The sequence below is a fragment of the Cryptomeria japonica genome, chromosome 10 (genome assembly GCF_030272615.1).
Source record: "Cryptomeria japonica chromosome 10, Sugi_1.0, whole genome shotgun sequence".
In the NCBI taxonomy this organism is placed as follows: Eukaryota; Viridiplantae; Streptophyta; class Pinopsida; order Cupressales; family Cupressaceae; genus Cryptomeria; species Cryptomeria japonica.
Window position 1 is genome coordinate 231,793,721 of NC_081414.1, and position 27,914 is coordinate 231,821,634.

At 37.5% G+C, this 27,914-nt stretch overlaps 1 protein-coding gene across 1 annotated transcript in view; it reads right to left on the reverse strand.

Annotated features, from left to right (window-relative positions):
• LOC131077794 (uncharacterized) overlaps nucleotides 1-27,914 on the reverse strand; it is a 124,193-nt gene that overhangs the window by 41,453 nt on the left and 54,826 nt on the right. Inside the window, exon 9 of the mRNA XM_058015346.2 lies at nucleotides 6,820-6,928. Within this exon, the coding sequence (XP_057871329.1) occupies nucleotides 6,820-6,928 (109 nt within the window). The remainder of the gene's footprint in view (nucleotides 1-6,819; nucleotides 6,929-27,914) is intronic.

The following is a 27,914-nucleotide window of genomic DNA, read 5'->3' on the forward strand; positions in this document are numbered from 1 at the left end:
AAAGTACAATATCGCATCAACAGGCAAATAAAACCTTTAGCCTTCCTCTGCTTTATGTTTTTCTACCTCTTTAAGTGTAAAAATGAGCCAAAAAGGATACGTGTACATAAAAAAAGATTCAGAATTGTTATACCCATATAAAAATTTCATATTGTGTCACAACATTTTAAACCAAAACCTTGTCATTTCTTGTTTATGAGTCATACTCATCGAAGTTGTTTTTGTCGTGTCTGGACAATATATTTGCAATGTCATATGATGGAGAAAAGACCAAAACTTCACTAAGGCATGAAAAAATGATGCCTGTGCCTATGTGGAGAGGTGCATAAATGTCAAAAAGTAGAAAAGTTGCTTGGTGTGTGAGCATGTGCCCTTGCAAAGACAAACATAATTTCACAAAACAAAAATGTTACCTAACATAGAGCTTGAGCCTCTCTCAAGGAATGCAAGATTTTGTCAAAATAAAAGCTTCTCCAATTATCAGGACATCAAAGCTTCAAGAAAATTCATTTCAAAAAATGCAATTCCATATCAGGCAAGCTCCTCATGGAAGGCTGACCAAATTTCATCAAACTCAAAAGTGCACCCTTAATGAAAACAGATTTTCAACAAATTGCATTGCTATGCATGAGCATGTGTTCTATAGAGGGAGAATAGATTTCATAACACAAAAACAATGCATTTCTATTCTTAGGAGCGTGCCATAGAAAGGATAAACAAACAAAAAACATAAAAAGCAACGTTGCAGTGCTATTCATAGGCACAATTGAAGCAGAAACAAACGAATGATTTGTCCATAAACATAATATTGTTTCCAACTATTCATCATTCCATGGTTTTCAAGGGGGTTTGATGATTCCAGTGACAGATTTGCACTGATTTCCAGCAAAGGCACCTAGGTTTCTAAATGCTGGGTGAGGGTTTTCAGTTGACAGAATCCAATTTTCAGACATTTTGCTAGGCGCCTAGGGTTGTGAGTCAATTGCCAGTCATCATCATCATTTATTAAACAGTTGTTCATATTCGACAAGGATGTCTACAGTTCGGTTGCATCATATCCATTATTTCTGTGACTGTTTTCAAACTGTTGTTAGAGTTTTTCATCACTGTTTCAGCAGGTTCTCAGTTGTCCAAAGGCAATATATCTTTAGTACATAACAGCAGTCAAGTTGGCTGATTTAAAAAGGTATTTTTCTATCTCTATGATTGATTTTTCAATTATTTAACAACTGCATTCTTCATGGTAGCTTTGCAATAGCCAAAGAAGAGTTTTAAATTTTGCTCAAACAATTTGATCATTTTATAAACAAAATAACAGTCCATCAATCCTAGAGTTTCGGACATGTAGTTTCATTTTCAAACCATGGATATCCATCACTTTTGGTGACCAAATATCCTAAAATCAAATAAACTGTTCTATAGCATGTCAATGTGCAAGAATTGTATTTGGAAGAAAAGATTAAAAATGGGAGTTAAATGGCTAAAAGGCTATGGAATAGTAGTCTCATTGAAGCAACTTACTCCTCTATCTCCATCCAAAGTCAAGAGCTTGTTCTTGCAGGTGTCAAATGAGATTCATTTAGCCAGTGATCAAGTACCTTCTCATACTTGCTCCAGTTTCAATAGATATACCTTATCTTCACTAGTTTATGAGGAGACTCCAAAAATTGATCTTCAAGAATGTGACATCTAATCACACAAGCTCTTTCCCTTGGTTTGATCTTTCGTCAAGTTGAGAACCCAACAGTGATTATAAATTTATTTTTTGATATCCTAGCATTTTCTACAACCAATCTTCCCCAATCAATTTTTCCTATGTCCTCCAAAAGGTCAAGGCAATGGGCCACATAAGGAATCCAAAACAGTGATTATAAAGTTGAGAACCCAACACTGATTATAAATTTATTTTGTGATATCCAAGCATTTTCTACAACCAATCTTCCCCAATCAATTTTTCCTATGTCCTCCAAAAGGTCAAGGCAATGGACCACATAAGGAATCCAAAACAGTGATGGCTACCTCTCTTTAAGTAATCCTCAAACCACCATGTATATCGTTGCATTTTCAATGACAACTTGCACCACATTCTCAAGGCCACCTCTAAGAAAACCTCCTTCAATATGAAGGTCATATTTTCTACATTTTTTACTTTGTTAGAACTTGAAGCATTAATTGACTTCAAGAAAATCATATCACCATTTGAAGCTGAAAAAAACTGATGCAGTTATGGTTCCTTCCATCTGTCCACCCATCTGAAAGAATGGTCCATCTGAACTTTAACAACTGCTTATTTTGTTTTTCCAAAATTGACTTTGCATCTATAACATCATCCTAATGCAACCTTCCACTCAAGTTTTTTGGTCAAAGTAACTTGTACCCTTTCCCCATAACTATCAATGTCATCACCAAAAACTTAGTACATGCTATAAGCCACATTGAAAGGAAGGATATAGTACTGGAAATTTGCACAAAGAAGGTTGTACTCTAACTACGTTTCTAGGGACAAAGTCTCAATGATTGGACTTTGCTTAAATTAGATTTAGTAGATGTATGTCATGTGCATGGACCACTACTAGAGCCCACAATCTCAACCATATCTACCTCCATTTTTGTTGCCACCTCAGGATCAATGTTGTTTCTATGGCTGCATGTGCCATCAATCTCTCTAGTTTCTTCTCATCCAACAATGCAAGTGCTATTTGCATATCTCTTTTTGGCTCTTTTGTCGTTTTCTCAAATGGCTTGATGTCACACCAAAGAATGCATGGGATACAGTACTTATAACAATTGATGCCTCAAAAAAGCTTCTTTGAGTAGAACGTGCAAATCACACTCTCATGGGAAGGTCTATCTATGTCATACTTCCAAGTGACGTCATAGCTTCCAACGAGATGAGTTGCACTTTCTAACTATTGAACCTAATGCGGAGCTGTATGCCATTATAAGGTAAACCTGCAGTGCATTTAAATACAAAAAAAAAAACAATTTGAAGACGAAAAATAAGTAAAATTTAGAGAACTTGCATTGTAAATGTAATTGAATAGCAATATCATTAAATAATTTAGAAAAAGCAACAATTTTTTCGCTAAACCATGCACCCTATGTATAGAAGAAAAAAACCAGCAATTTCTTTCATAAATTATTAAAAACTAGTATAAATCAGCAATAAAAATTATAGAAATTGAATTCAATGCATGTAAAAGCATAAAACATCTTTAAATACCTACTATTATCATTAAATTGCCCACAAGGGCTAGCTTGGTTGGTTGGGTTACCATCGTTGAAGGTGTGGAGGTTTCCCATCAACCAGACTTCAACTCTTGACTACTAGCAGAAGCAGTGTGAGGCAATCATCTTTCTGCCAAGAGTTCTAGAGGAGGTGCCTATTAAGGTGTAAGAACCTTAGGGACCTTTTCATTCTCCAGTTGATTGTGGTTCAAATGAAATTGAACAAAATGTTGACCTTGATGCTTTTGATGAAGAAGAATATAAAGACTATTAAATATTGATTGTAATTTTGAATTTCCATTGTGTAATGACATTTTGGGACTTGAGTATTTTCATTTTTGCAAGGAAAATCCACACTAGAACTTTGAATCAACAGGGAAATGGAATGTCAAATCTTCATGTAAAATAACATGAGTTGAAGAAAAGAAAATTGCTTTTTGTCAGCAATGAAAAAATACCGACTTGATACTAAAAGAGAAGTTAAAGGAATAAAAGCATTTGATCTATTATGTCAATTTGAATAACATGAGAGAATCTGAGGAAATTTCACAAAGACGGTCTAGAAATTAAATTATTAGAAAGAGAAATAACAAAAATGAAGAAGCTATATGGTTGCAAAGTTTATGGTAAAAACTCATTAACATAATGAGATTGCAACAGCATTCAGAATAAAATGTAAAATATAAACAGCACACCAAAGGAAACCAGTAGATAGAGAAGAAAGTACAAAAACAGCAGAAGCTCAATTGATCATTTATCAAGCAAACTACCAGTTCAACAGAAAAAGATGGCAGTATGTGAATGGAAGCAGATCTTATATATGAAACAGTCCCTTCATTACAATAGTAAACTAAGACCCAAGTGGATCCAGGCAAGGGGGTGGGAATAGCTGACAAACAAGCAAGTCAATCAAGCTAATGTTCAATGATAATCAGCTCTTTTGTAACATACACTAGAGATTGTAATAGAAAATTCTCTGATTTGTCATACTCGTCCTTCATTTTTGTAACACCTCAAAGTTCTTTTTGCATTTTTGACTATGTCGTCCCCATCCTCAACCCAATAATCAGATTAACAATTGTACATGTCAGATCTGTCTGCCTTTGCAACAATTAATTACTGATACATGCATTAAAAGAGAGCAGCGATCTTATTACCACAGGCAACAATTAAGATAGTATTAATAATGAAGTTTTTATGAACAGCGATTATGATGGAAGACCAATTGCTATGATGGGTATATTTAACAAAGACAATTGCATGAAGGGGCAATCAGGAAACCTATCGCAGCGATTCACAAATAAAAATTGTATTTATCAAGGGACGTCACCTTCTAGGGGGTTGTGTGGGTAGAAGAGACACAACTTTTCTATCAATGTGAAGACTATAAAATATATTAGGATGGGAAAAGTAAAGGTATTGATCAAGGAGAAGACAGCAGTTTGATAATGATATCAACTGCAGTATAGATCGATCATAATAAGAACAGCTATTACAGTAGACTGATTTATCGGCAGTCATTAGTTTATATCAACATTATTGGTAGCAGCAGATTCATATGCTGTATCCTACCCATGGATGACTGTTTATTTATGATAATGCACAATGGAATACTGTTAGGAATAATAGGGCAATACATGACATGTACTAATAAGCTATTCCAATAATTCCTACAGATCTATATCTATATATATAGACTGAGATAATATCAATAAGACTTTAATAATAAGAAATACAGATTTATGTGACAACTATACCTAATTTCTTGAAAACATATATACATTCATAATTCATGAAAGATTACTGTATCAATGGCCTAGTGTTAGTTCATCTGCTAGTGCCTATGAGAGGATAGGTTGGTTTGTGTAGGGAAAAGCGGAGTAATTCGGTCATTAGATGGGTAAATCCCAAGATAGGTAAGCACATATTTCTGAAGCCTCAAGGGAGAGTTCCAAGATCAGCATATACATATGTTCCTAAGAAACCTTGAGGGAGCCCACTCCTAGATTGTTTCCAAGCGCCCTAGAAGTGAGGGCATACCCTAAATTTAAATAGCTATTTATTGCATTATATATACTTCTAATCTCAATAACCTAATTTAAGACAATGATTGTAAATGATGTATGTAATTATTGGTAAACTGGCAGCCTCTGAGTAGGGGACATTACAGACTACTATCTCATTTGCTTCATTTAAGTTCCCTATCTCAAATTAGACTTTTAACAGCTCCACTGGCATTGGCTCCATCTGCATTAATGACATTCTCCTTGCAGCAATTATGGTTATTGCCACTACTAAATTGATCCTGACTTCATCATTGAAAACACTATTAATCAAATCAAAGCTATAGAAATGGTGATATTCATGTAGCTTACTAATTCTTAGATGCTTCTATTCATGTGATCCAACAAATAGATTGTCTTCCTTGCGTGTATGTAAGGGGCATTTTTTCTTGAAGTGGAGGACCTGAAAATGATTGTCTGCTCCAAATGTTGATAAGCAAGCCATGGATATAAGGGAGTGCATTTTCTAAAGTACTTCTCGATTCATCATTCTCCCTGGTTCTATCATTCCTCATCCTATTGGGTTGAGGAGGATTGTGAAGAAAATGTCATTCCTTACCCCTTCATTAATAGTAGCCTAGACTTCATTGATTCTTTGAAAAGAAAAGAAACTTTAAAAGCACCAGCTTTTTTGGATAACAGAATGGACTGCCATTATCCAAATGATAGCAATTATGATAATTTTCTCTGCATTTCAAGAAAGATATCCACCCTGGCCTGTCAGCCCATTTAGAATTTTAAGCAATCTGATTTAGCTATGAAACGGCATCAAGCCAGAAAAAAAGTGACCATGAAGCAACTAACTATTAATTGAATGCAACATTAGGGACATTGTACAAAATCGGTTTTATCAACTATTTTGGATCAGTACATTTTGCATGGAAGCAGTGTCATGGACCATATATAACCTTTACCTCTGGTATAAGTCAGAACAAGAAGTAGGTTCATCCAATACATTTTCTGTGCAGGAGATACACACAAAAAGTGGGGTCCAAGTCCTTTAGTATTTAACCTCCATACTGATAGTATTGTGTATGTATTCTGTCAAGTGCACAAAAGACTCCTACTGGTGGTCACTGACATGAAACACACCAAGTCAATTAAGACCATCATGGTGAAGCATTGGATTAGATTACAACTAGGTAAACAGATGTTAGAAACCATCATTATTATTTGAGCTGTGTGTCTCATCATTCTTATATATTGAGTTTGTGTATTCATATCAATTATAATTCACGGATTGATTTAAATGATGTTTTACAAAGTTCTTTTCGAAATCCAAACCCAACTTCCTAAGCACAATTTCTAATGGTGCTAAGGGTTTTGACCTCCTAATTTCTCTAGAAACTGCATTTGGCACTCATGAAATCTAAACTTATTCAAAATGTTATTTCTTCTAATTTTTCACAAGCATATATCTGTATGATAACTAATTAAAGAAAAATGCATCCTCGGAACAGAGAAGTGAGAAACCAACCAAGAGAACCAATCAACAATAAGGATGCAACAGATTGGATGGTAAGTATACCTTTATTACATAAAGAACAAACCGATCAAGATCAAGGCAGCGTAGCAAAAAATGGGCACCAACTACAACCATAATTGGTCGTCCCTCATTATCAACGCCACCACGATAACTGCAATGTAATGAATAATGCAATAAAAGTAAGTATCACAAAGATCATGTGAGCTGGTACTAAAACATCTGCATATTGAAATGACCAACTAGCAATGACCAACAACGAACAGATAAATGTAAAATAGTATATGTTAATTGCTTGGTGGAAAAACATTTGATTTCTAGCACGGAACAATTTTTAAAAACAATTGCCAGCCACTTCTCAATTCAATCCGTCACTTGCTTGCCTGATCTGAATTTTTTTGGATATTTACCCAGATACATTTGAACTGTCAGTAACATTAAAATGCAATTTTACTGCAAGATTAAAAAAATAGCATAAGGGAGTTATCTTAAGAGTGATAAAGATAACATGCTTGGATTGTTCTTCAAAATTTATGCAAATAAGGCCCAAGAAAAATCTGCCCTGTCAGTTGCAGGGACACATATCAGTGAAGGTTCAGCTGCAGCCAAAATCATCTTACATATTCAACTGCTGTTCAACTCATAAGCCACTTCACCAATATGTATACAACTACAATTGAAGGAAAACCACCTTGTTTTTGAAAAGGACTGCCTATACAACTACAATCAAAGAAAAATCATGCCTCCTCTTCAAAATGCCTCTCCGTTCAATTCCTATAAACATAGAATTTTTGTTGAGTGCTCATGTCTTCGGCAGTCTTAGTACAGTGAAAGTTGGAGCATCATATCTATGCAATACTATAAAAGAAGACATGCTAATTGACATGTGGTAAGTAGTATTGTAGCAATACTCTATATATAACCACCACACCCAATTTGTTTGATGATTAGTCAAAAAATCCTCAAGTAACCCTCAAACCCATTTGTTCATTAGGTGTCCACTTTGTTCCCATCAATCTGAATAACTATTGTCAAAAAGTACTCAAGAAACATGCAATCCTATCACTAACCACAATATAAGGTAGTCCATGTAAAAAAAAGATCGCCCTTCTGAAGATGTATCCTATGGCGCTTTCAACTCACTAAGAATGCAAATGATGTGCAGATGTAAAATAATCGAACACATGTAATTCAGGTACAGTGACTATTATTATGTTCCGATAATTTGGTTTATCTGACTTTGTATTAGTTATTGTTGGCATCAGGTAATTGTAAGCAGCAGTTGGTCAACAATTGTGTTCCTCTTGGCAACCATCAAGCCTTTTAAAAAGATTGTGTATTGTCAAGGAAAGCAATATGGTCTATAATAATAATTTCATGTGTGAATACAGATATATTTTACTCCTATATCTAGTATGCATTGTCATATCTATCATTAATTCATGTATTCATTTATTCCCTAGTTACTGAATCGGCAGAAAATCCTTGCGTATCCAGGTACGATGGGTTTCTGAATCGGATTCGGATACAAACATCTGTAGAATCGGGCAGGATATGATATTCTTGAGGTGGATTCGTTCGGAATCATCAAGCAGTGTACTTGGCCGATTCCAACTCATACAAAGGGTTTTCACAACGATTCTAGTGGTCAATAAAAAATTTCAGAGACTTTTCTTTAACCGTTTTACCATAAAATATATGACCACAACCTTGAACAACAATATTTTTCAATATATTTTTGCAAGCAGTAGCAGATTAGCAAGACTTTGACGGCATGGTTTGCATGCGTTTCACGGGATAACAACTCTTTTGTTCAGGTCGCACTTAAACATTTCTCCTACCCTTGCCGTCGGAATATCTAACGTCTTCCATTCAAACAGCTTCAATGCCAGCAGTAGCCGGTGGGGGGTATCCACTCTTCCATCCATTTGAATAGCCTCTTGTCAGGATGGTTGGAGATTAAACCAAATGTGCTTTCGACGAGAGTTTTTTCTTATTCTTCTCTAATTAAACTTACTCTATATAAGTTTTAACTTTAAACTTTGGTTTTTAATTTATTAAAATTTTATTAAATTTAATATCATTTATTATTATTTTTATTAAGTTTACAATTATTTTAATGAATTCTATTGTTCATTAAATTTAAACTTAAATTAGTTATATTAAATTATTTTAATTAATATTTATTGTTAATTTTATTTATATTATTATCATAAATGTGTTATTTTATGAATGACCTATGAAGTAGTATTTATATTAATAGGTTTTGAAAAATAGCGATAGGAATATAGTTATACTTTTATTTTGTTAATATTTATTATTAATATTTAACATGTTTAAAAACTAAATAATATCAAATAACTTTATATTAATATGGTATTAAGATAATAGTTAATAAAATTTGAAATTTAATATAATACATTAAAGTTTTAGGTATTAAATGTGTATGTATTTATGATTTCATATGTTTATTAAATAGGCATACCCAAAATGTACCCAACCCCCTCCGTCGTACCTGTGTACCGAAACTACATACCCGTACCCGTATATGTACCTGATTTGGTAACTTAGATTTATTCGCATAGAGCATTAATGATCAGAAATAAGTCAGAGTATTAAATATTTTAATCTTTAATTAATTTTTGTCCTCATATAAATGTAATAACCTTTCAATACTGGATTGTCTTTTCGACTTTCGATGAGGGCATAAATGTGGTGACTGTTCAGTTTCTTTGAAAGCTTATAAATAAGCCTAATTCGAATCCAATTGCAAGGAGTTGGAGAGTTATAGAGTTACAGAGTTATAGGCATACGCTCCTTCACAAGATTGCCTAAATTGTAAGGCTCGGGCATACAACTCTCTTTTACAGAGTTTGCCCAAATTGGATAGATTCCAGGCATACAACTCTCTTTTACAGAGTTTGCCCAAATGGGATAGATTCAAGGGCACACAATCTTTCACAGAGTTTGCCAAAAATTGTATGGTTCTTACATATTTTCAATGAAATGAAATTTTATATGATTTGTTATGTGTTTACAATACCACAAATTCTACTTTGGGTATTGTCCTCTGAATTGACAAAATAATTCAGATCAATTAAACATTTGACCTTATTGTCTTCGAAAAAATCATGTCAAATTTGGGAGATTGAAGCCCTTAGAAAGGCAAGAAGAGATCACAACATGGTCAAAAGTAAGACCAAGAGATCAAGTGATCTTTAAGGATCATCGAGCAAAGGGAATGAAGAAGGATGGGGGGAATAGTTGAAGAAACCGAAGAATTATTAACTGAAAGACCAAGTCCATCCTAAGAATGAAGTCAAAGCTAAAGTGTAAGTCGGAGTCATTGCCAAGAAAGGAAAAAAGACTACCACAACAAGAAAATAAACAAAGGTAGAGTAGGAAAAAATAGCAAGCACTTAACACTCACTGATGAAGCATATGCGGACCTTTCTAATCAAGCCGAGAAATAGTTAGTATAATCACCACCACAAGAAGAAGTGTGGGAAGGAGAGTCCACAAACTCACTATCAAAACCATACGAAAATAGCATCCAACACATTAAAGTACTACTCACAGAAGAGCCGATAATTGGAGGATATGAGCCTCATCAAACTCTAAGATGAAGGAAGCACAGGAAAGATTCTAAGGGCAACCCGAGCATGTAGAATGCTAAGACAAGACAAGTAGAGAATTCTTATGTAGCCAAGAGTGCAAGAGAAGCACCAGAACATACGAATCAAAACTCCCCAACAAGATTCCAATCACAAAGGTTGCATCTAGGAAAAAAGATGGTGACTCCCTTATCAAGTCAAAACTCCCAAAATTCATGGTAATGGATTTGAAGATCTTGTACAGCATTGTAAGACTTGTCAAACAATCTAGAAGGCAATTGGGCAAGATTATAAAGTGATTTGGCTATGATCTTTTCCAGCCACTTTACGAGGTGTAGCAGTTGACTGGTGTACAAAAATTGACCAAGCCTTTTGAAATACATGGCAAAGATTAAAAATTTAAATGTAATAACCCTTGCCAACAATTTATATCAAATCTGAAAATGATTTGAAACCCTTAAAATATATCTTCTAAAAATTCCTGAAACTGTTTCAAACATTGCCAAGAAACTAACCGAATAAACAAACCAAAATGCAATTAACTTCACACCAACTGATAAATAGATGTTAAATCAAGTTTGCAGCAATGAATAACCATTTATTTACTGTCACAAGATGGATTCAAACAGCAAACAACACCTGCAACAGCTTTTGCAACAAACTTCACACACTGGGAGCAAATGGTGCGAGCAGGCACAGCCAAAACAACACACTTTTCAATGAAACTTCACCACACTAAGAGAAAATATTTGCAATAAAGAAAATATCTGTTCTAAAAATATAATCACAGAAAAATACATCCTTTCTGTTATGAAATCTACAACAAAACCTGGAAACACAAACCCAAAACTATTCAGCATAATGATAACCTCTGAAATGAGATTATTCAACGGTAATCCTTGACTTCCATCTTAGATCACCTGGAAACCTTCAAACTCCCATTCTACAACCTCCTCCACTGGTTTATCAGCCACTCAAGAAACAACCCAAAGCTTAGCAAAATTTGCAAGAAGAATGATTCAAAACGGAGCCAAATCCATCCATATATGAAACCAATTTCAAGACTCAACTTTGGTGCCCAAAACCCACTTCTTGAAATGGAGGAAACTTGCACGAAACGGAAACAATCATTTTATGGCAACTTCCATAGAGCCACTAGATGCCAAAGATTCCCAAAGTTGCCAAGGAAACTTTCCCAAAACCAATCCACTACTAACCAACTTGCCAAAACCAACAAGATGCTACCCAAAAGAAGCACTAATTTAACATTGTTTATTGTGAGAAAACTGAATCAGCAACAAACAAATATTGAATTAATATTATTTACCCAAAATGTCATGTGATCCTAATTTAATATTTTGGGACAATTGGGCTTACTATTTTCCAGTAAATTCCATTTTTGGAAAATTTGAAAAAAGGAGCATGCCATTAAAGAAAGCCTTTGAAGAAGAGTATAAATTGTTTCATGATGATAATGAAATAGTACCAGAAATTTACAATACAAAACAAGGTAAGCATGAAAATGTTGATGATATAGCATCGGTAGAAATCCTACAGGCCGACTCAGCAAGATCAAATGTGTGAATGGCCTATTGGCCTTACACATTTGATGAATCTATCAACTTATATTAATCCTTTAATATCTTTATTAAGTCAAATATGCGTTATCAGGTTTAATGATTAAACATGCATTATCGAGTTTGACTTATCGGATTTGTTTCAAAGGGGCCGACTTTTGGTAAAGTCTGCCACCCCTCATTTGAAGGCATGCGATGCTTCATGAAGGTCGTGCATCCTTGACGAGTGCCGACTCTTGGATATCTCCTTTCGACCGTGTTGTGACCATTCACACATCGCCCCATTGCAAATGGGGACCCCCTCTTTTTGCTCGTTTTTGCTCGCCTTTCGCTTTGCTTTTTAGGGTTTTGGTAGTTCGTCTGTTGTCTGGAATTAGGGTCAAGCCTTAGGGTTTCCATTACTGTCTTTTCAGGCCAGAGTCCAGTCAGTCTTGAGAGCTTTTTAAGCTTCCTTTTGTAGGATGCAATTTTGAATGGATTGAATTCGCCTAAATGGTCTATTTTCAATTGGAATTTTGAGTACAGAGTCTTAATTTGTCTAAGTATGAATGATGAAATTGTGAATTTTATTCAATTGAGTAATTTTGACCTAAATTTTGAGTTTTTTGATATTTGATCCTGGGCATGGGGAATGATTTGTTTTTGCCTTGTGAAGTGATTAAACTTGTGAAATCATGATATTTTGGCCTGTAGGAGCAAAATCGCCCCTGTCCCTCAGTGAAGGACCGGAGCTCGTTTTCAAAAATCTTACTGTCCCTGCAGGGTCAAGATGATTTTTCGGATGGAAATGGTAAAGAAAGGCGTGATCTTTCCGTTGAATATAAATTGAAGAATTTCACGGACACAGAAATGCCTCAGGAAGCAAAATCGCTCCTATCCCTCACTGAAGGACCGGAGCTTAAAATCAAATATTGCTTTGTCCTTGCAGGATTTTAACAACTTGACGATTTGAGGAGGTCCAAGGAAGTACATTTTACCAGATGAATATAATTTGAAGACACAAACATAAAGAAAAATGCACCAAAATGCCAAAATCGCTCCTGTCCCTCAGTCAGGGACCAGGGCGAAGTCTATTGTAGCTCCCGTCCCTCTCCCAGGGACCAGAGCGAAATTCTTCATAAGGCATGTACGGGGCAAAGATCAAGCGAGTTTTATGTTCGAAGACAAGAAAGGAGGTGAGTTGAACTCGTTGAAGATAAATTGAAGATTGCCAAACGTCAACAAGGGACCCGAATGCCCAAGTTCGCTCTTGTCCCTCAGTCAGGGACCAGAGCGATTTTTGTCTTAGACAAATTTTTTTTGCCAAGTTACAATGAATTCCAAGGCATGGATGAGTGAAAAGGTTCAAACCTCTCCAAGTCAATGAGAAGGGTGGTGAGGACGTTTTAAGGCATCTTGATGAAGCACAAAGTTACAAGGACCGCCAAAATGAAGGATTTGCACTTAAATACCTAGGTTCGCTCCTGTCCCTCAGGCAGGGACCAGAGCGAAATCTTCACGAGGACCTAGATTTCGAAAGTTGATCACGTTTCAAGTATCCAAGGGGATCAAGGGGACTTCATGTTACACGATGATAGCAATTGCAAGTTGAAGAAGGCAAAGACAAGCTCAAAACATTGAAGTTCGCTCCTGTCCCTCAGGCAGGGACCAAAGCGATATCCACCATATTTGCCAATTCATGTAAAATTCATGCCAAGTCAAGGTTTTGCGAGGTCGCACAAGGTCTAAGGCGTCTTAACAAGATGATATGCAAAGGTTTCGAACAACAAAAAACCATCAATTGAGCTAAGGAGATAATATCGCTCCTGTCCCTCAGCCAGGGACCAGGGCGATTTGCATAGGATCATTCATTTTCCTTCAAAATCAAGACAAGGCAAGGATAGGCAAGATCAAGGACGCCATTTGGAAGGCGATGAACAAGAAGCAAAGATTAGAAGTTAGCAAATTTGAGCCAAGACACAAAGATTGCTCCTGTCCCTCACCAAGGGACCAGGGCGATAATCTTCCAAAAAATCAAATACGCCTTGTAGAAGTCAAGTGAGACAAGTGTGGAATGAAGAAATAACATTGTTATTCGCCTTATGATGGAGATTTGAGATCTAAGAAGCGAAATCAAGGAAAAAACACCAGGATCGCTCCTGTCCCTCTCCAAGGGACCAGGGCGATATTTACTAAAACACTTGTTATCCTTCGAAGATCATGACAAACAAAGTTGCAAAGGGTTTGAAACATCGTTTGAAAGGCAATGAACGAGGAGTCAAAGTCAAGAACGAAGAATTTCAAGTAAAAACATAAGGATCGCTCCTGTCCCTCTCCAAGGGACCAGGGCGATATCACATCTGGAGGCACTCGTTCACACAAGCAAGACACTCAAGTTCAAAAATCCTAGCGAAAATGCCAACTTCAACGTAAGGATGAAGATTTTGAATGTCAAAAGCACAAGGATCGAGACTAAAATGGTAGATCGCTCCTGTCCCTCAGCCAGGGACCAGGGCGATGAGGTTTGTATTTTTCATCTTCAAATTTTGGCGCTCAAACACAGTTTTGAATTTATCTAAATGCTAGGAAAATCGATATTTAATTGAAAGCATTTAAAATTTGCGCTTGATCATTAATTAATTATTGCCTTGTAAAAATCGAATTTATTAATAAAAAACGATGGCATTTAATAATTAATTATTAATTAATTTAAAAATTAAATGGAGCGCTTGGTTTATGGAGGTCGGCCTTTATATTTTATTTAAAATTTGTTTTTAATTACCAGGTCGGCCTAGTGGTAATTGAGGTGTGAGCGCTTATAAAGGTTGGTGAAGATTTTTATTTTCACATTATCATTTTATCATCCACACTCAAGTGCGATTTACGGAAGACAAAGGAGAAATGCGAGTTGTGTTTTAAGGTGCGAATTTCATCAAAGGAAGGCGTAAACATCAATCTAAGAGGTGCGAACCTTAGTTTCATTTGTGCGAACTTGTCAAAGACATTGGAAGATCACGTCAAGGACATCCCAAAGGTGGCGAAGTTGCTATTTTGAAGAGGAGATCATGTTAAAGCCATCTAATATCAATTTTGCCTAAGCGATTCCATTTGTTTTGCATTCTAGAGTTAGCTCTCAAGTGAGGTATGGCGATATGATTTTTATTGTTTTAATTTTGAATTGTTGATCGTCATTGCTTCAAATTTTGAATTTTGAAATTTTGAATTTCGGTTGCTCAATCGTTTTTAGGAAATGATAACTCAAAGACTTATCATGAAGTTTCCTAAAATATTCTCTAATCTATGTTATTCATTGCAAAATCTAGTTTCTCATTATGAAATGTTATGTAGGTATGGCGACCCCGAAGGCGGGAGCATCCACCAGTCGTCCAACTCTCATGAAGGAAGATCAAAAGACCGAAGAAGTGGAGACCAAGATCGTGTCGAAGTGGAGCAACATTGGAGATACTAACTTGGGCAACTTCAGCACAAAGAAGTTTCGAGATGTCCCTTACATTGGCAAGCCATCACCTGTCGCCTGGAGGATAATTGAAAGTGGCATCATTAAGGCGGTCGGCTTCCCTCCAGCGGTTCAGTGTCATGAGTTGATGATCGAGTGTGCTCGTCATTATGATCCTCAATCCAGAACGATCGTGTCCAACGAAGGAAACACTTTGGCGTATCTTTCAGAGGAAGCTATAAGTGAGGCTTTCCATCTTCCGGAGCACAGAGATATGGTCTACAAGAGCATAGAAGGAGCCAGGTCAATGTACGAAGATGATCCAGATGCTTGCCTAAGCATCATTAACAAAAACTGGTTACTCAAGAGTCATCCTCGCCTGAGTAAGGTACCGAACACACCACACAGGATTGATTTCCAGGAGGAGTACAGAGATTTGATTACAATGCTCAACCGAGTCACAGGAGCCCCTCAGGCTTTTTACTTTGAAAAGTGGATGTTCTACTTCATCCAGGTGATAGTTCAAGGTAAAGGAACAATTCATTGGGCTAGAATAATTAGCCATTGCTTGGACGTACAGTTGAGGAGACTCAAAGCTACCAAGTCCTTCCACATGAGTTCATACGTCATCTATGCCTTGATCAGGAGCTTCGAGTATGCAGGACTACCTCACAAAGGAGTGATTGGAAGAGGACCCGGCGAGGTCAGAGTTTGTGATTCCTATGTCCACTTGCATCATCCGCCAGGAAGCAACTACAAGTTAGTTAATGATACCTTCACTATGAACATCACAAGGACGTTGCAAGGTGGGATTCACAACAGATTATCTCAGGATGCACAGGAACTAGTAAAGAGGTACGGTGCTTGGTTTATCCAATTTCCGAAGTTTACTTATATCAGAGTTCATGGATGTCCTTCACCTCCATACATGTTGCCAAGATATCCGACAGACAGAATTGTGTTACTCGAGGTAACAAGACAGTTGGCAGCTTATGCGAAAGCATTCAGACACAGACATGGAAATGGAGTTCCGGTACCTATCATATTGGGCAATTCAGTTGAGGTATGTCCTAATGCTTTAGCCATGGATGACGCAGAGAAGGAGTTAGCTTTGTATTCTTTTTCATTTTTTGCTTTGAGGGAAAGCTTTGATCCACATGGATATATAGAGGAGACAGTCGGTAGGAAGTTTAAGCATGAGTTTCAGATTGAAGATTTTATGATGAATCTCTTAGACGATCTTGAAGTGAAAAGAAAGATGCATTCTAGATTGCCTTTGGATTTCATCAGGAAATGCAAGATTTACAGAGTGGCCGACCAAGCACAGGACAGTGGTAGACATCTCCAGTCATCCTATGATCGAGAAAGCAAATCAGTAAGGTTAGATTGGAATGAGCCCGAGGTCGTGGATTTAGATGCTTTGATGGCTCCAATCTTGTCTTGTACTCGCAGATGGGTTGATGTGCAGCATCAGAAGTTGAGAGAGCAAGGCATAGCTATGACTTTCACTTTGGAAGAGAAACCAGCCGAAGGTGGAGCTAGTGTGAGCGAAGGTAATCCTAATCCCAAAAATGCAAATGAAGGCAACTTCCGAAGTGCAAGTGAAGGCGATCTCCATCCAAGAAGCTCGAAGAGGAAAGAGAGACTTGGAAAGAGAGAATCTTCCAAGAAGAAACAAGAGGCCAGCCGAGATCGTTCATCCGGTACGTCTTCTCGACAAGAGAAAAGGACACTTGAAGTGGAGGAGTCTATGGAATCGATGGTTCAGAATGATAAAGAAGGACAGGTACCTCAAGGGTCACCAAGTGGATCTCTCCAAGATTATGAGCTACATGAAGACAAGAACAATGACGAGGTAACATCTCCTCACAGAGAAGAAGAAATATTGCATAAGGAGATTCAGGTTAGAGAGACAAGATCAACCATTCCAGATTGGTTGAAGGAAAGATTAACAAAGGTGATTGTGATCGAGGACGAAGACAATATGATTGATTTAGAGAGCCTTGTTGGACATTCCCAGGAAGTGACAGAGAAGAGAAAGGCTACCAAGATGTCCAAGATGATTAGAGATGAGACTAGATCCAGAAAATTGCAGATAGCTACACCGGCAGTAGACAAGTACGAAGGTGAGATCTTAGCAGAGGAATATGATATAGAGACATTTGAGCTAGGTCCATCCACAGCCGAGCAGACACTAGATGATGCCACCGATTCATTTGAGGCATTGAAGGACAAGCTTAGGGAAGAAATGGAGAAGAGTAGAAAGCTCGAGAGGGAGGTCGGTGCATGGAGAACATATTTCAGCCATCTCAATCAGCCTTTGGGACGTCAGGATCCAGCAAGATCACCTATACAAGCACTCCCCCTTCAATCAATTGGTGAGGCAGAGAGATTCAGGAGTATGGTCCAGCGTATGAGTATTTGGATGGATAAATCTCATACAGTTGCCTTAGAATTTGCAACAAGGATGATGAAGACTATTCATAGGGCTATTCAGGTTCTTGAGATCATCCACAATTTGATGATAACGGTAGCCGCATTCGCTCATACCAAAGATGTTATCATTCCTGTCTTGAAGGTAATTAGACAAACATCGAGGAAGGTCCTAGCGCAGGAAAAGATTATGGATGGAGGACCTCACAGTTTACTTCAATGGTCAACCTTACTCCAGATGAAGGAAGTTCTCTTTGAGGACATCAGTACTAGGTGCAGTCATGTTGAGGAGGTGATCAACCCGATCCAGGACAGAGTATTTGAGGTACTACGTACCATTCTTGGCAGGAGGATCGAAGTTGAGACAGATGTGGATTTACAGGAATTGGAGGATAGGATCAAGGTCATCTTTTGCAAGGACGTCAATATCACAAATGAGCAACAGGACCAGATGTTTGCTACCATGCTCCTGATTGAAAAGACTAAAGAACTTGAACTTACATGGGACGCAGCTCTTCTAGATGCATTTGATCAGGTCATCCACTTGGAAGAAAGAATGAAGAATCTTCCCGAGATTCCAATTGCTGAGATCGAGGGAATCGTATCAAGATTCATTGCATATGCTAAAAAGGAGCATTGGAAAGGGAATAAGATTCTAGATGAGAGGTTGTTATAGATGACATGGCACCTTAATTGTCATTGGTCTATGTCTCCTAGATTTTCGTGCCAAATTTATAATTGGCTATGCATTTAATGTTGTGCAATAAAAGGGGAACTTTTGTAACAAACCCTAATTAGGGTTTAGGTGTCATGATCTTGACCATTGATCTGCTTTCAATCTGGACCATTCATTGTAATTGAGGATGCTATTTATACCCTCATTTTCATTTCATTTGTAATAGAGATAGTTAAGAGATTAGAGAGAAAGTTTGATGTATTAGAGAGATTAGAGTTAGAAGCAATTTTACTTTTGTAGCAAGATTGAGTTTGAGGAAAGGAATTCAAACAATTGTTGTATATGATGACTTTGAAATCAATGAAATATTGAAGTTATGGTGTTTTGTTGCAACTTTCTTGGTTATCTTCATGGTTGTTCAATTTACTTGAATCATGCTCAATCAAAGTAGTGTGTTAATTCGAAGGACATAGTGTGAGACTTGATCTTTGGTAGGATTCGCTTTCCATACCACTAGCTTCTTGCTGATTGTAGGAACGCCTTGCGTGGTCAACTGGAGATATTTGAATCACTTAACCTTCAATCATTATTGTATCTTGGATATGTACCTTCGTGGTAGTGTCTTTGATCTTTGATGCGTTGAAAATCATTTGTTACCTTAGAAGATCGCATCAATTTCAATTGAGTTGTTATTTTATGGCGAAATTGAAGTTGGTAGAATCTTGCCAAGTCTTGTCCACATGAAGTCATTCTTAGGGTTAGATTAGATTAGACTTCTTGCAAACCCTATCCTTTTGTTATTTTTTGAAAACCTTCTTTAGTTTAGTAAGACTTTCGGAGTGTAAGGCCCCTTGAGGACACAGCAAATCACATCATACCGCTGGTGCTTATCTACACGTAGAGACCCTACTAACCAGAACATTGGAGTCATCCTAACTGATCCTTCATGCGAATCTTCAGCAGTTAGAGACTTTATTCAAGAGAGGATAAGATGCCTTTAAGTATTTTATTCTGTGTATGATTGTGTACAAAATACACGTCAACAGACCGATATATATGGACGTGGTCTTCCCTCTTTGGAACAAAGATAAGACAGCAAGTTCGATCATAATCAGGCAGATCGAATTCATGTACAAGCAGATCAATTGATGGTGAGAAATTTATGTAGCATGCTCGGGGGTGACGATAAGAGCTTATCGTCTATGGTTGGGATGGCAACAAATCTGATGTTTGTCTGTGGTTAACGAGCACTACCTTAAAATCAACATGGTATCAGAGTGGGTTCCTTCTATAGAGCCTAAACGCTTGAAGGTAGATCCTATGCTCTCGAGGGAAATTCAATCACAAACAATTGCAGATTTAAGATCTCTTCCAGATCGAAAGTTGACTACATAGGATAATGCAGCGATTACACTCGCTGACCTCCGCCCTTCACAATGGTGTCGGTCAGGCGTCTAAACAAATTAGGTGTCAATCAGGGGATCGAGTCTCCCCAGGCCTCGAGAACAAGTACGATGGCCCAAAATCCTTTGCATCTGAAATTCTGTGGGGAAACGCAAACAGCAACCTATGCAAAAAGTTGCCTGCTGCCCAGTCATAGGATTTCGCCCAAGATTTCAAAGCTCGGTATTGTCAGCATTGAAAGATGTCGGCTTGTGACTCGAACTCAGGCTGCTGTGGCTGGAGAGGTTTCCGTGCTCGATACAAATTCTTTGTAGAAGAAGAAAGGGCTAGAGACAGAGCCCGCAACCTTGTGGAATCGATACTTGGATTGGCTTTATCAGCACAAGGAGCTCGGATTATATATCGATGTCAGTCGAATGGGGTTTACGGATGAATTCGTGGAGGCAATGGAACCCAAGTTTCAAAGTGCTTTTAAGGCCTTGGAACAACTTGAGGCTGGTTCGATTGCCAATCTGGACGAGGGCCGCATGGTCGGGCATTATTGGCTCAATATGTCTAGTATTGCTCCCAATCCTAATTTGCGGTAGCAGATTGATAGATCGCTTGATGCTATATGCAAGTTTGCTGACAATGTAATCAACGTCAAGGACAGCTTCTCTACTCAGAGCATCGCCCGATTCTTGTTGCCAGCTTCTCAATGTGAATTCACTTTGAATTTGGTTTTGGAAGAGTTGCAGAAGGATCTGTGGGCGGCGCAGATGGATGCAAGAGCTGCACATTGCACTGGCACTGCTCTCAGCGTGGCCATGAGGCTGGTTGGGGCTTGTGTGCCTGGCACTGCTGCCAGAATTATGCTTTTCATTGGCAGTCCCTCTACCCAAGGTTCAGGCACTAACAAATCTCTATTCAAGGAAAGAAGATTGTTTGCATTTCTTCGCAGAGGAAGAATCAACATTCAAAGGGAGTCTAACATATCGTCAAAAGTAACCTTGGACGAAGAGGTCAAAAGGTTGATATTTGCTTCAGAGGGAGCTTATTTTTCAGCTTCAAAGGGAGCCTAACATTTCAGCTTCAAAGGGAGCCTAACATTTCAGCTTCAAAGGGAGCCACGTCATCATGAAGATTTGGTTAATGCATTTTTCTTTGTGATGGAGAAATTTGAGGTGAAAGCCCTTGTTAATGAGTTCTTCTCTGAGAGAGAGAAGTTCTAGGTGCAATCCCTTGTTAATGAGTTCTTTTCTGTGAGAGAGAAGTTCGAGGTGCAATCCCTTGTTAATGAGTTCTTCTCTGAGAGAGAGAAGTTCAAGGTGAAATCCCTTGTTAATGAGTTCTCTGTGAGGAGAAGTTCAAGGTGCAATCCCTTATTAATGCATTCTTCTCTGGGAGAAGTTTGAGGTGAACGCCCTCGATCCACCCTCTGCAAGTAGGTATGGTGGATCCACCCTCTGCGAGTAGGCATGGTGGAGATGCATTCTTCTCTATGACAGAAGTTTGAGGTTTCAGCCCTTGTTATGCATTCTTCTCTGTGAGAGAAGTTTGAGGTATCAGCCCTTGTTATGCATTCTTCTCTGTGAGAGAAGTTTGAGGTATCGGCCCTTGTTATGCATTCTTCTTTGTGAGAGAAGTTTGAGGTTTGAGCCCTTGTTGTGCATTCTTCTCTATGAGAGAAGTTTGAGGTATCAGCCCTTGTTGTGCATTCTTCTCTGTGAGAGAAGTTTGAGGTATCAGCCCTTGTTATGCATTCTTCTCAGTGAGAGAAGTTTGAGGTATCAGCCCTTGTTATGCATTCTTCTCTGTGAGAGAAGTTTGAGGTATCAGCCCTTGTTATGCATTCTTCTCTGTGAGAGAAGTTTGAGGTATCATCCCTTGTTCCACCCTCTGCGAGTAGGTATGATGGATCCACCCTCTACGAGTAGGTATGGTGGATGTCATGTGAGAGGCTCCATGACTTAACATTTGTGTGTATTCACCCTCTGAGAGTAGCCATTGTGGTCAAACATCACGATTAGGTGATATGCTATCACAATGAGGTGATAAGCTTCTTTCATTCACATGAGTGTAGTCATTATGTTAGTGATCACGATGAGGTGATGTGACTTGTAGAGATTAAGAAGGATTCCTCCCTAGCTAAGAGGGAGTGTTGATGATATAGCGTCGGTAGAAATCCTACAGGCCGACTCAGCAAGATCAAATGTGTGAATGGCCTATTGGCCTTACACATTTGATGAATCTATCAACTTATATTAATCCTTTAATATCTTTATTAAGTCACATATGCATTATCAGGTTTAATGATTAAACATACATTATCGAGTTTAACTTATCGGATTTGTTTCAAAGGGGCTGACTTTTGGTTAAAGTCCGCCACCCCTCATTTGAAGGCATGAGATGCTTCATGAAGGTCGTGCCTCCTTGATGAGTGTCGACTCTTGGATATCTCCTTTCGACGAATATATATGGACGTGGTCTTCCCTCTTTGGAACAAAGATAAGACAGCAAGTTCGATCATAATCAGGCACATCGAATTCATGTACAAGCAGATCAATTGATGGTGAGAAATTTATGTAGCGTGCTCGAGGGTGACGATAAGAGCTTATCGTCTATGGTTGGGAAGGCAACAGATCTGATGTTTGCCTATGGTTAACGAGCACTACCTTAAAATCAACACAAAATGTACAAGCTTATAATTGTAGACTTAACAAATTGCTTGCAAAGTTAAGAAAGGAACTGATCGACAGTCTCATGAAAAGATGGTTAAACAAAGGTTTACTTCTGTCGTTAAGAAAAAAAGATGAAGGTAATACCACCCTCTTCCTATTCAAAAGCCCACAATGGGCAATGGCCATAGAAAGTGAAGGTAAAATGTCCTCCTATAGTTAAGAGGATGGAAGTTAAGATGACAATAATGATAGTGAATCAAGAAGTATGCAACTGTTCCAAAGGGGCATGCTATAAATAATGAAAGGATGGAAGATGGAGAAAGAAACCAATGAAGAAACTAACAAACTATGGTGTATTGAATGCAAAAGTGAAGGTCACACCAAAGGTAATTATCCTAGAAAAAAGTTTTGTGAGATTTGCTAAGTTTGGGAAATTCAATGAAAGAATGCCCATATAATTTGAAGACCAAAAGTACACAAGTACTCTTTATACATGGAGAGTAGTCCACTCCACCGAAGACACCACACGCATCTTCAAGCAATTATCAAAATCAAAGAGGGTGAAATCAAATATAATACAACCCCAAAGGACATCCAATCATAAAATGTCAACAATGTAATGAATGGGTCGCTTTGGGAGAGACTAGCAAAACAAGCAAGACGAAGTGCAATTGTGCAAATGGTGTCGACCTAGAGACCATGAAGACACTGGATGTTCGAAGCAAAAGGCAAGCATCAACCTGATTGATGTTGATAAGCAAAATGAAGTACTAGTCATTACTCATACCCAAGGAAAGAAGGCTATGGACCTAAACCCACATACAAAAAAAGAAAGGCTTCATGAAGCATGGGCAAAAGTGGAGAATACTATGGCTCACAAACTATACCACTCAAATGCAAATGCAAGTACGATAACACATCAATCACTATTCTATTCAAGGCAAGTACTTCAAGATATTGTACCAATTAAAGTAGTAGATTTATTCCAAGTATTCTTAAATCCTAAAATGTTATGACTACTATTGTATCGGGCGAGAATGTGATGGTGCATGCTATGGCCCAATGGGACTCTGATAAGAATGAAGATCCAATAACTAAACCTCTATTGCCAAACAACCACGTGATCAAACCAACGTTACTAACAATTAACACAACAAAGAAACCAATAGTGGTGAATATGAAGATCCTTGGAAGGAATCTCACCAATACAACTGTTGATGGTGGATCTAGTGTGAATGTACTTTCGGGAGACACTTGGAGAAGTTTAGATCAACAAGGTATTAAGTTACTTGGAGTTTCAATGGGACAAAAGGTAATTATCAAAACCCAAGCATTTTTGTTGAGCTTTGTGATCATTTCATTAAGAAAGCATACAACACATTGGTGGGTCAAGGTTGGCTAGCAATAGCTGAAGCCAACCACAACTGGAAAAACAAAACAATTTTCGTTGAGAACAAGGCTCAGAAATATATAATTGATTTTAAGAATCAAGCAATTAGTGAGGAAACAACTTCCTCAAATGCATCAAATTTGATCTTCCCAGAAGAATGGACAAAGAATCAAGATCCCATGGAACCAAACAACAAAGGAATTTTGGAGTTCGAGTCATGTTCAAAGGATGAAACAAATTCTCTTTGTGGCCTATTTCATTGGCAAATGGAGAATTATTAAGTATTTCATCAAAATGTAATTTTATTGAACCAACAGAGATCGATAAAGACAAACAAGGATTGTGTGATGATAAGAAGCCACGGAAGAATGACTTAAGAAAAAATAGATAGTTTGTGTCTAACGCAATCCACAATTTGCAAAAGATGACAACTCCAATAGAATTATAGAGGTATCTGACATTGTAGAAGAATACTAAATTAGTAACAGTGCATCTTAGAGTACTAATTTTAAAATACTTAACCTAGAGTGTACAGATACTTGTCATCAAGTCAAATCAACTTCACAAGAAATTTATAGTAAAAGAAAATTAAAAAATAATGAAATTTTGAAAATTAAAAAGCTAAAGTATGAAGAAGAAATTAAAAATAACAATAAAAAAAGGAAAAAGTGTTTAGTTTGTATAGCCTCTTAAAAATATTGTATGGCTGCTAGACAACTTTTGCATTGTATGGCTGCCAGTCAATTTTTTAATTATAAAACCTTATCATCTGTTTGTCAACAGTGTACAGCCAATTGTATAGGGTGAGCTTCCAATTGTACTCTAGTAATGTAATTCTACTGTACAACCTATTCGTTCTCACTCCCATTTCGCCATATAGTATGTTTTCATCGTATGCCCTCCACATTATAATTTGCCCTATTCTATTGTATGACTGCAATTTACCAGCACTCCTATTGTATAGCAAAATGGACTGCTTGCATGTCACAACTCACTTTTTTGTATTGTAAAGCAAGACATTTTGTATTATACAACAAGTGAGTTTTTCATTGTATGGTGTGTGCATTTTTATTTGTACAGTGCCATCCATCTTTTGTATGATACAGATTTTCCCTTGTTTGACACAGAAATTCTTCCTTGGTACGATGAGTTTCAATTGTACAATGGCTTTCAACTAGTCAATGGAGCAAGTCAATTGTATGGCCCATCAAACCTATCATTGTATGGCACAGTAGAAGGTTTCCAATTGTACGTTGGGATAAACTTGCAGTTGTACAGCATGGAAATTTTAACAAGTTGTTGCTATTGTATGGCCTGGAAATTGCCTCTAGCGCAACCTACTGTTATTTTACGACCTACAAGTTTCTTTATTGCGCGACCATTACTTGAGACATTTTTTGTTGTACAGTGCACAAATTTTATTGTCTGGCCTGCAAATTGAATTGTACAACCTAGTGACGAATATACTCAGAGTTGTACAATCTTCCAAATGTCCCAACAAAAGTCTATTATTGGAAGCCATTCTCAAGAAAAGTCTACTCTTGGGAGACATTCTCAGCAACAATCTATTATCGAGAGAAGTACAATTTATTCTCAGCAATATTCTATTCTCGGAAGTAGTACAATGTATTCTCAACCATAATCCATTCTCTGTATTTCCAGTATTGTGCGTAGATGGGAACAAACAAAACACACCTTTGTTGCAGTAATATTTGGGCTCAGTGATCGGTTGGGTGCAGCACTCTTATCTTTTAGTGTACAAACAGATGAGGTCCTTTGCTTGGTTGGTCCAAAGCATACTAGCATACAATGGTTAAACACTCCAAAACCTGTGCTATTTGGCTGTGAGTATTGTTTTCTGCCTTTTTAGCAATCATGAAAATGACGTGCACAATGAAGATCTATGTGGCATTGAAGGTCTTAATTTAGGCTTGGCAGCAATCTCTACCCCACCCTATAACATGACAGTAAGCGCACCTGGGGCACTGCTTTGGACTCTGCAAGGGGTACTACACCTTGACCCCATTGGGGGTGTTGACCTCAAAACCCACCGAACTCATTTGGTTTGCCAAGTACTCTCCAAGTCAATGTTTGCAACGACTTCCAAGTTTGTCGGCAGGTCTTGGTCTACAATATCGACATCAATTTGGATAATAAGGTTTTGGGGGGAAATGATGCAGTTAGTGTACAATGACTATTATTATGATCCGATCATATGGTTTATTTGACTATGTATTAATTGTTGTTGGCTTTGAGTAGTTATAAGCGATGGTTGGTCGCCGGTTGTGCTCCTCTTAGCAACTGCCGGATTGTTGTGTATCATCAAGGAAAGCAATATGATCTAGTCAGATCAACTCTGATCCTTAATTGATCATCTCTAGTCTTCTTCTGTAATAATTTCATATATGAATAAAGATATACTGTATTCCTATATTCGGTATCCATTGTCATCTCTATTATTAATTCATGTATTCAATTGATCAGATAGAGTTGTAAACACTACAGAGATAGAATTCTTTCCCCCCACTCAAGACAAGTCTATAATGAAATCCATTGACACAGATTTTCATTTTTGTTAAAAAATGGGAAGGGGCTAAGGCAAACCTATTAGGTATGCGGTTTAATGTTTCATCCTTTGACACACTTCACACTCCTATACATATTGCAATACATCCCCCTTCAAGTTAAGGATCACTAATTTAATTGCTTCCTCCTTGTACATATAATCAATAAGATTGTATTCATTAAATGAGGGGACTGTTTGTTTTCCATGCCTACTTTGTAAGCCTTTACAAGTTCTGTTCAGAGTAGGTTCACTTCCATTATTGGTTTTGGTTTTTGACTTCAATGTGCAAAAGTTCATAAAGGAAATGTCTACTCCGGATTATGCACTTTTGGCTCCATATTCCATATAGAAAGCATCCAAGTCCTACTCCTGCTACTTGTCCATATCGTCCTCCTATGACGAGACTTACTTTTGCAAAAAACATGACTCTGGATAGTCCAATATCCATCACTAATTTCATAGAGATGTTATAATTTTCAACTTAAGTTGAAGATTCCCCTCATGCGCCAATCCTCGGAGGCATAGTGGCATGATCTGTTTCCTTGGTTTCCTGGCCCAACATAAGCTGAATGAAAATTTTGTAACCCATTGTTGCCCACACTTTAAAGATCCAATCACATCAAAGAATTCTTGTTTTTGTCCTCGTGTAACACTATTTGCTTCCACTATTTCTCCTGTTGATTTCTCATTTCCCTTTCACTTTCTCACGTGCAGTACAGATGTCTTAATATTTTAGTGTTTCCTATTGTTTTGATGTTTTGTTTTGTCCTTGAAGTAATAAGATTATTTATTTTAATTTTTTATTTCTTTTTAAAATAATAAGTTTATTTATTTTAATTTTTTATTTCTTTTTGTGTTTGCGTCTTCCATGGCAATCTGCAGGTTTTTGCCCTCATGATACTTGATATTCATGCCTAAATGATTTTAACTTCAAGACATGGTTGCTGCAACCCCACATCCATTCCAGAAAAATGATGATTTTTGTTTATAATGTTTGATGATGCCATCTAATCTTCCCCAATGGTTCCTGTACTCTTCAAGTCATGCAACCTAGATTAATGGCAATCAATTTCCACAATTGGTGTTTTCTAACTAACAAACAATTCTCCAGAAATTGCTGGCAACTAACTGTCCCATCAGGCCATCACTACCTTCTTTTGCTAAGGATAAGTACAGGTACGTACAGTTTTACAACAAACTGGTAGACCAAGCTGCCTCAACAGGAAGACTTAATTGCCTCACTCTAACAAAAAGCCTCTAGCTCCCGAAAGGGACTCAGAGCTATGGATCTCATCAAAAAAGGCTACATTACACTTTGTATGCAATTCCTTAGTTCAATTTGCCCTTATGTTCATTCAATTCAATCCTTGAGTGTACTTATACC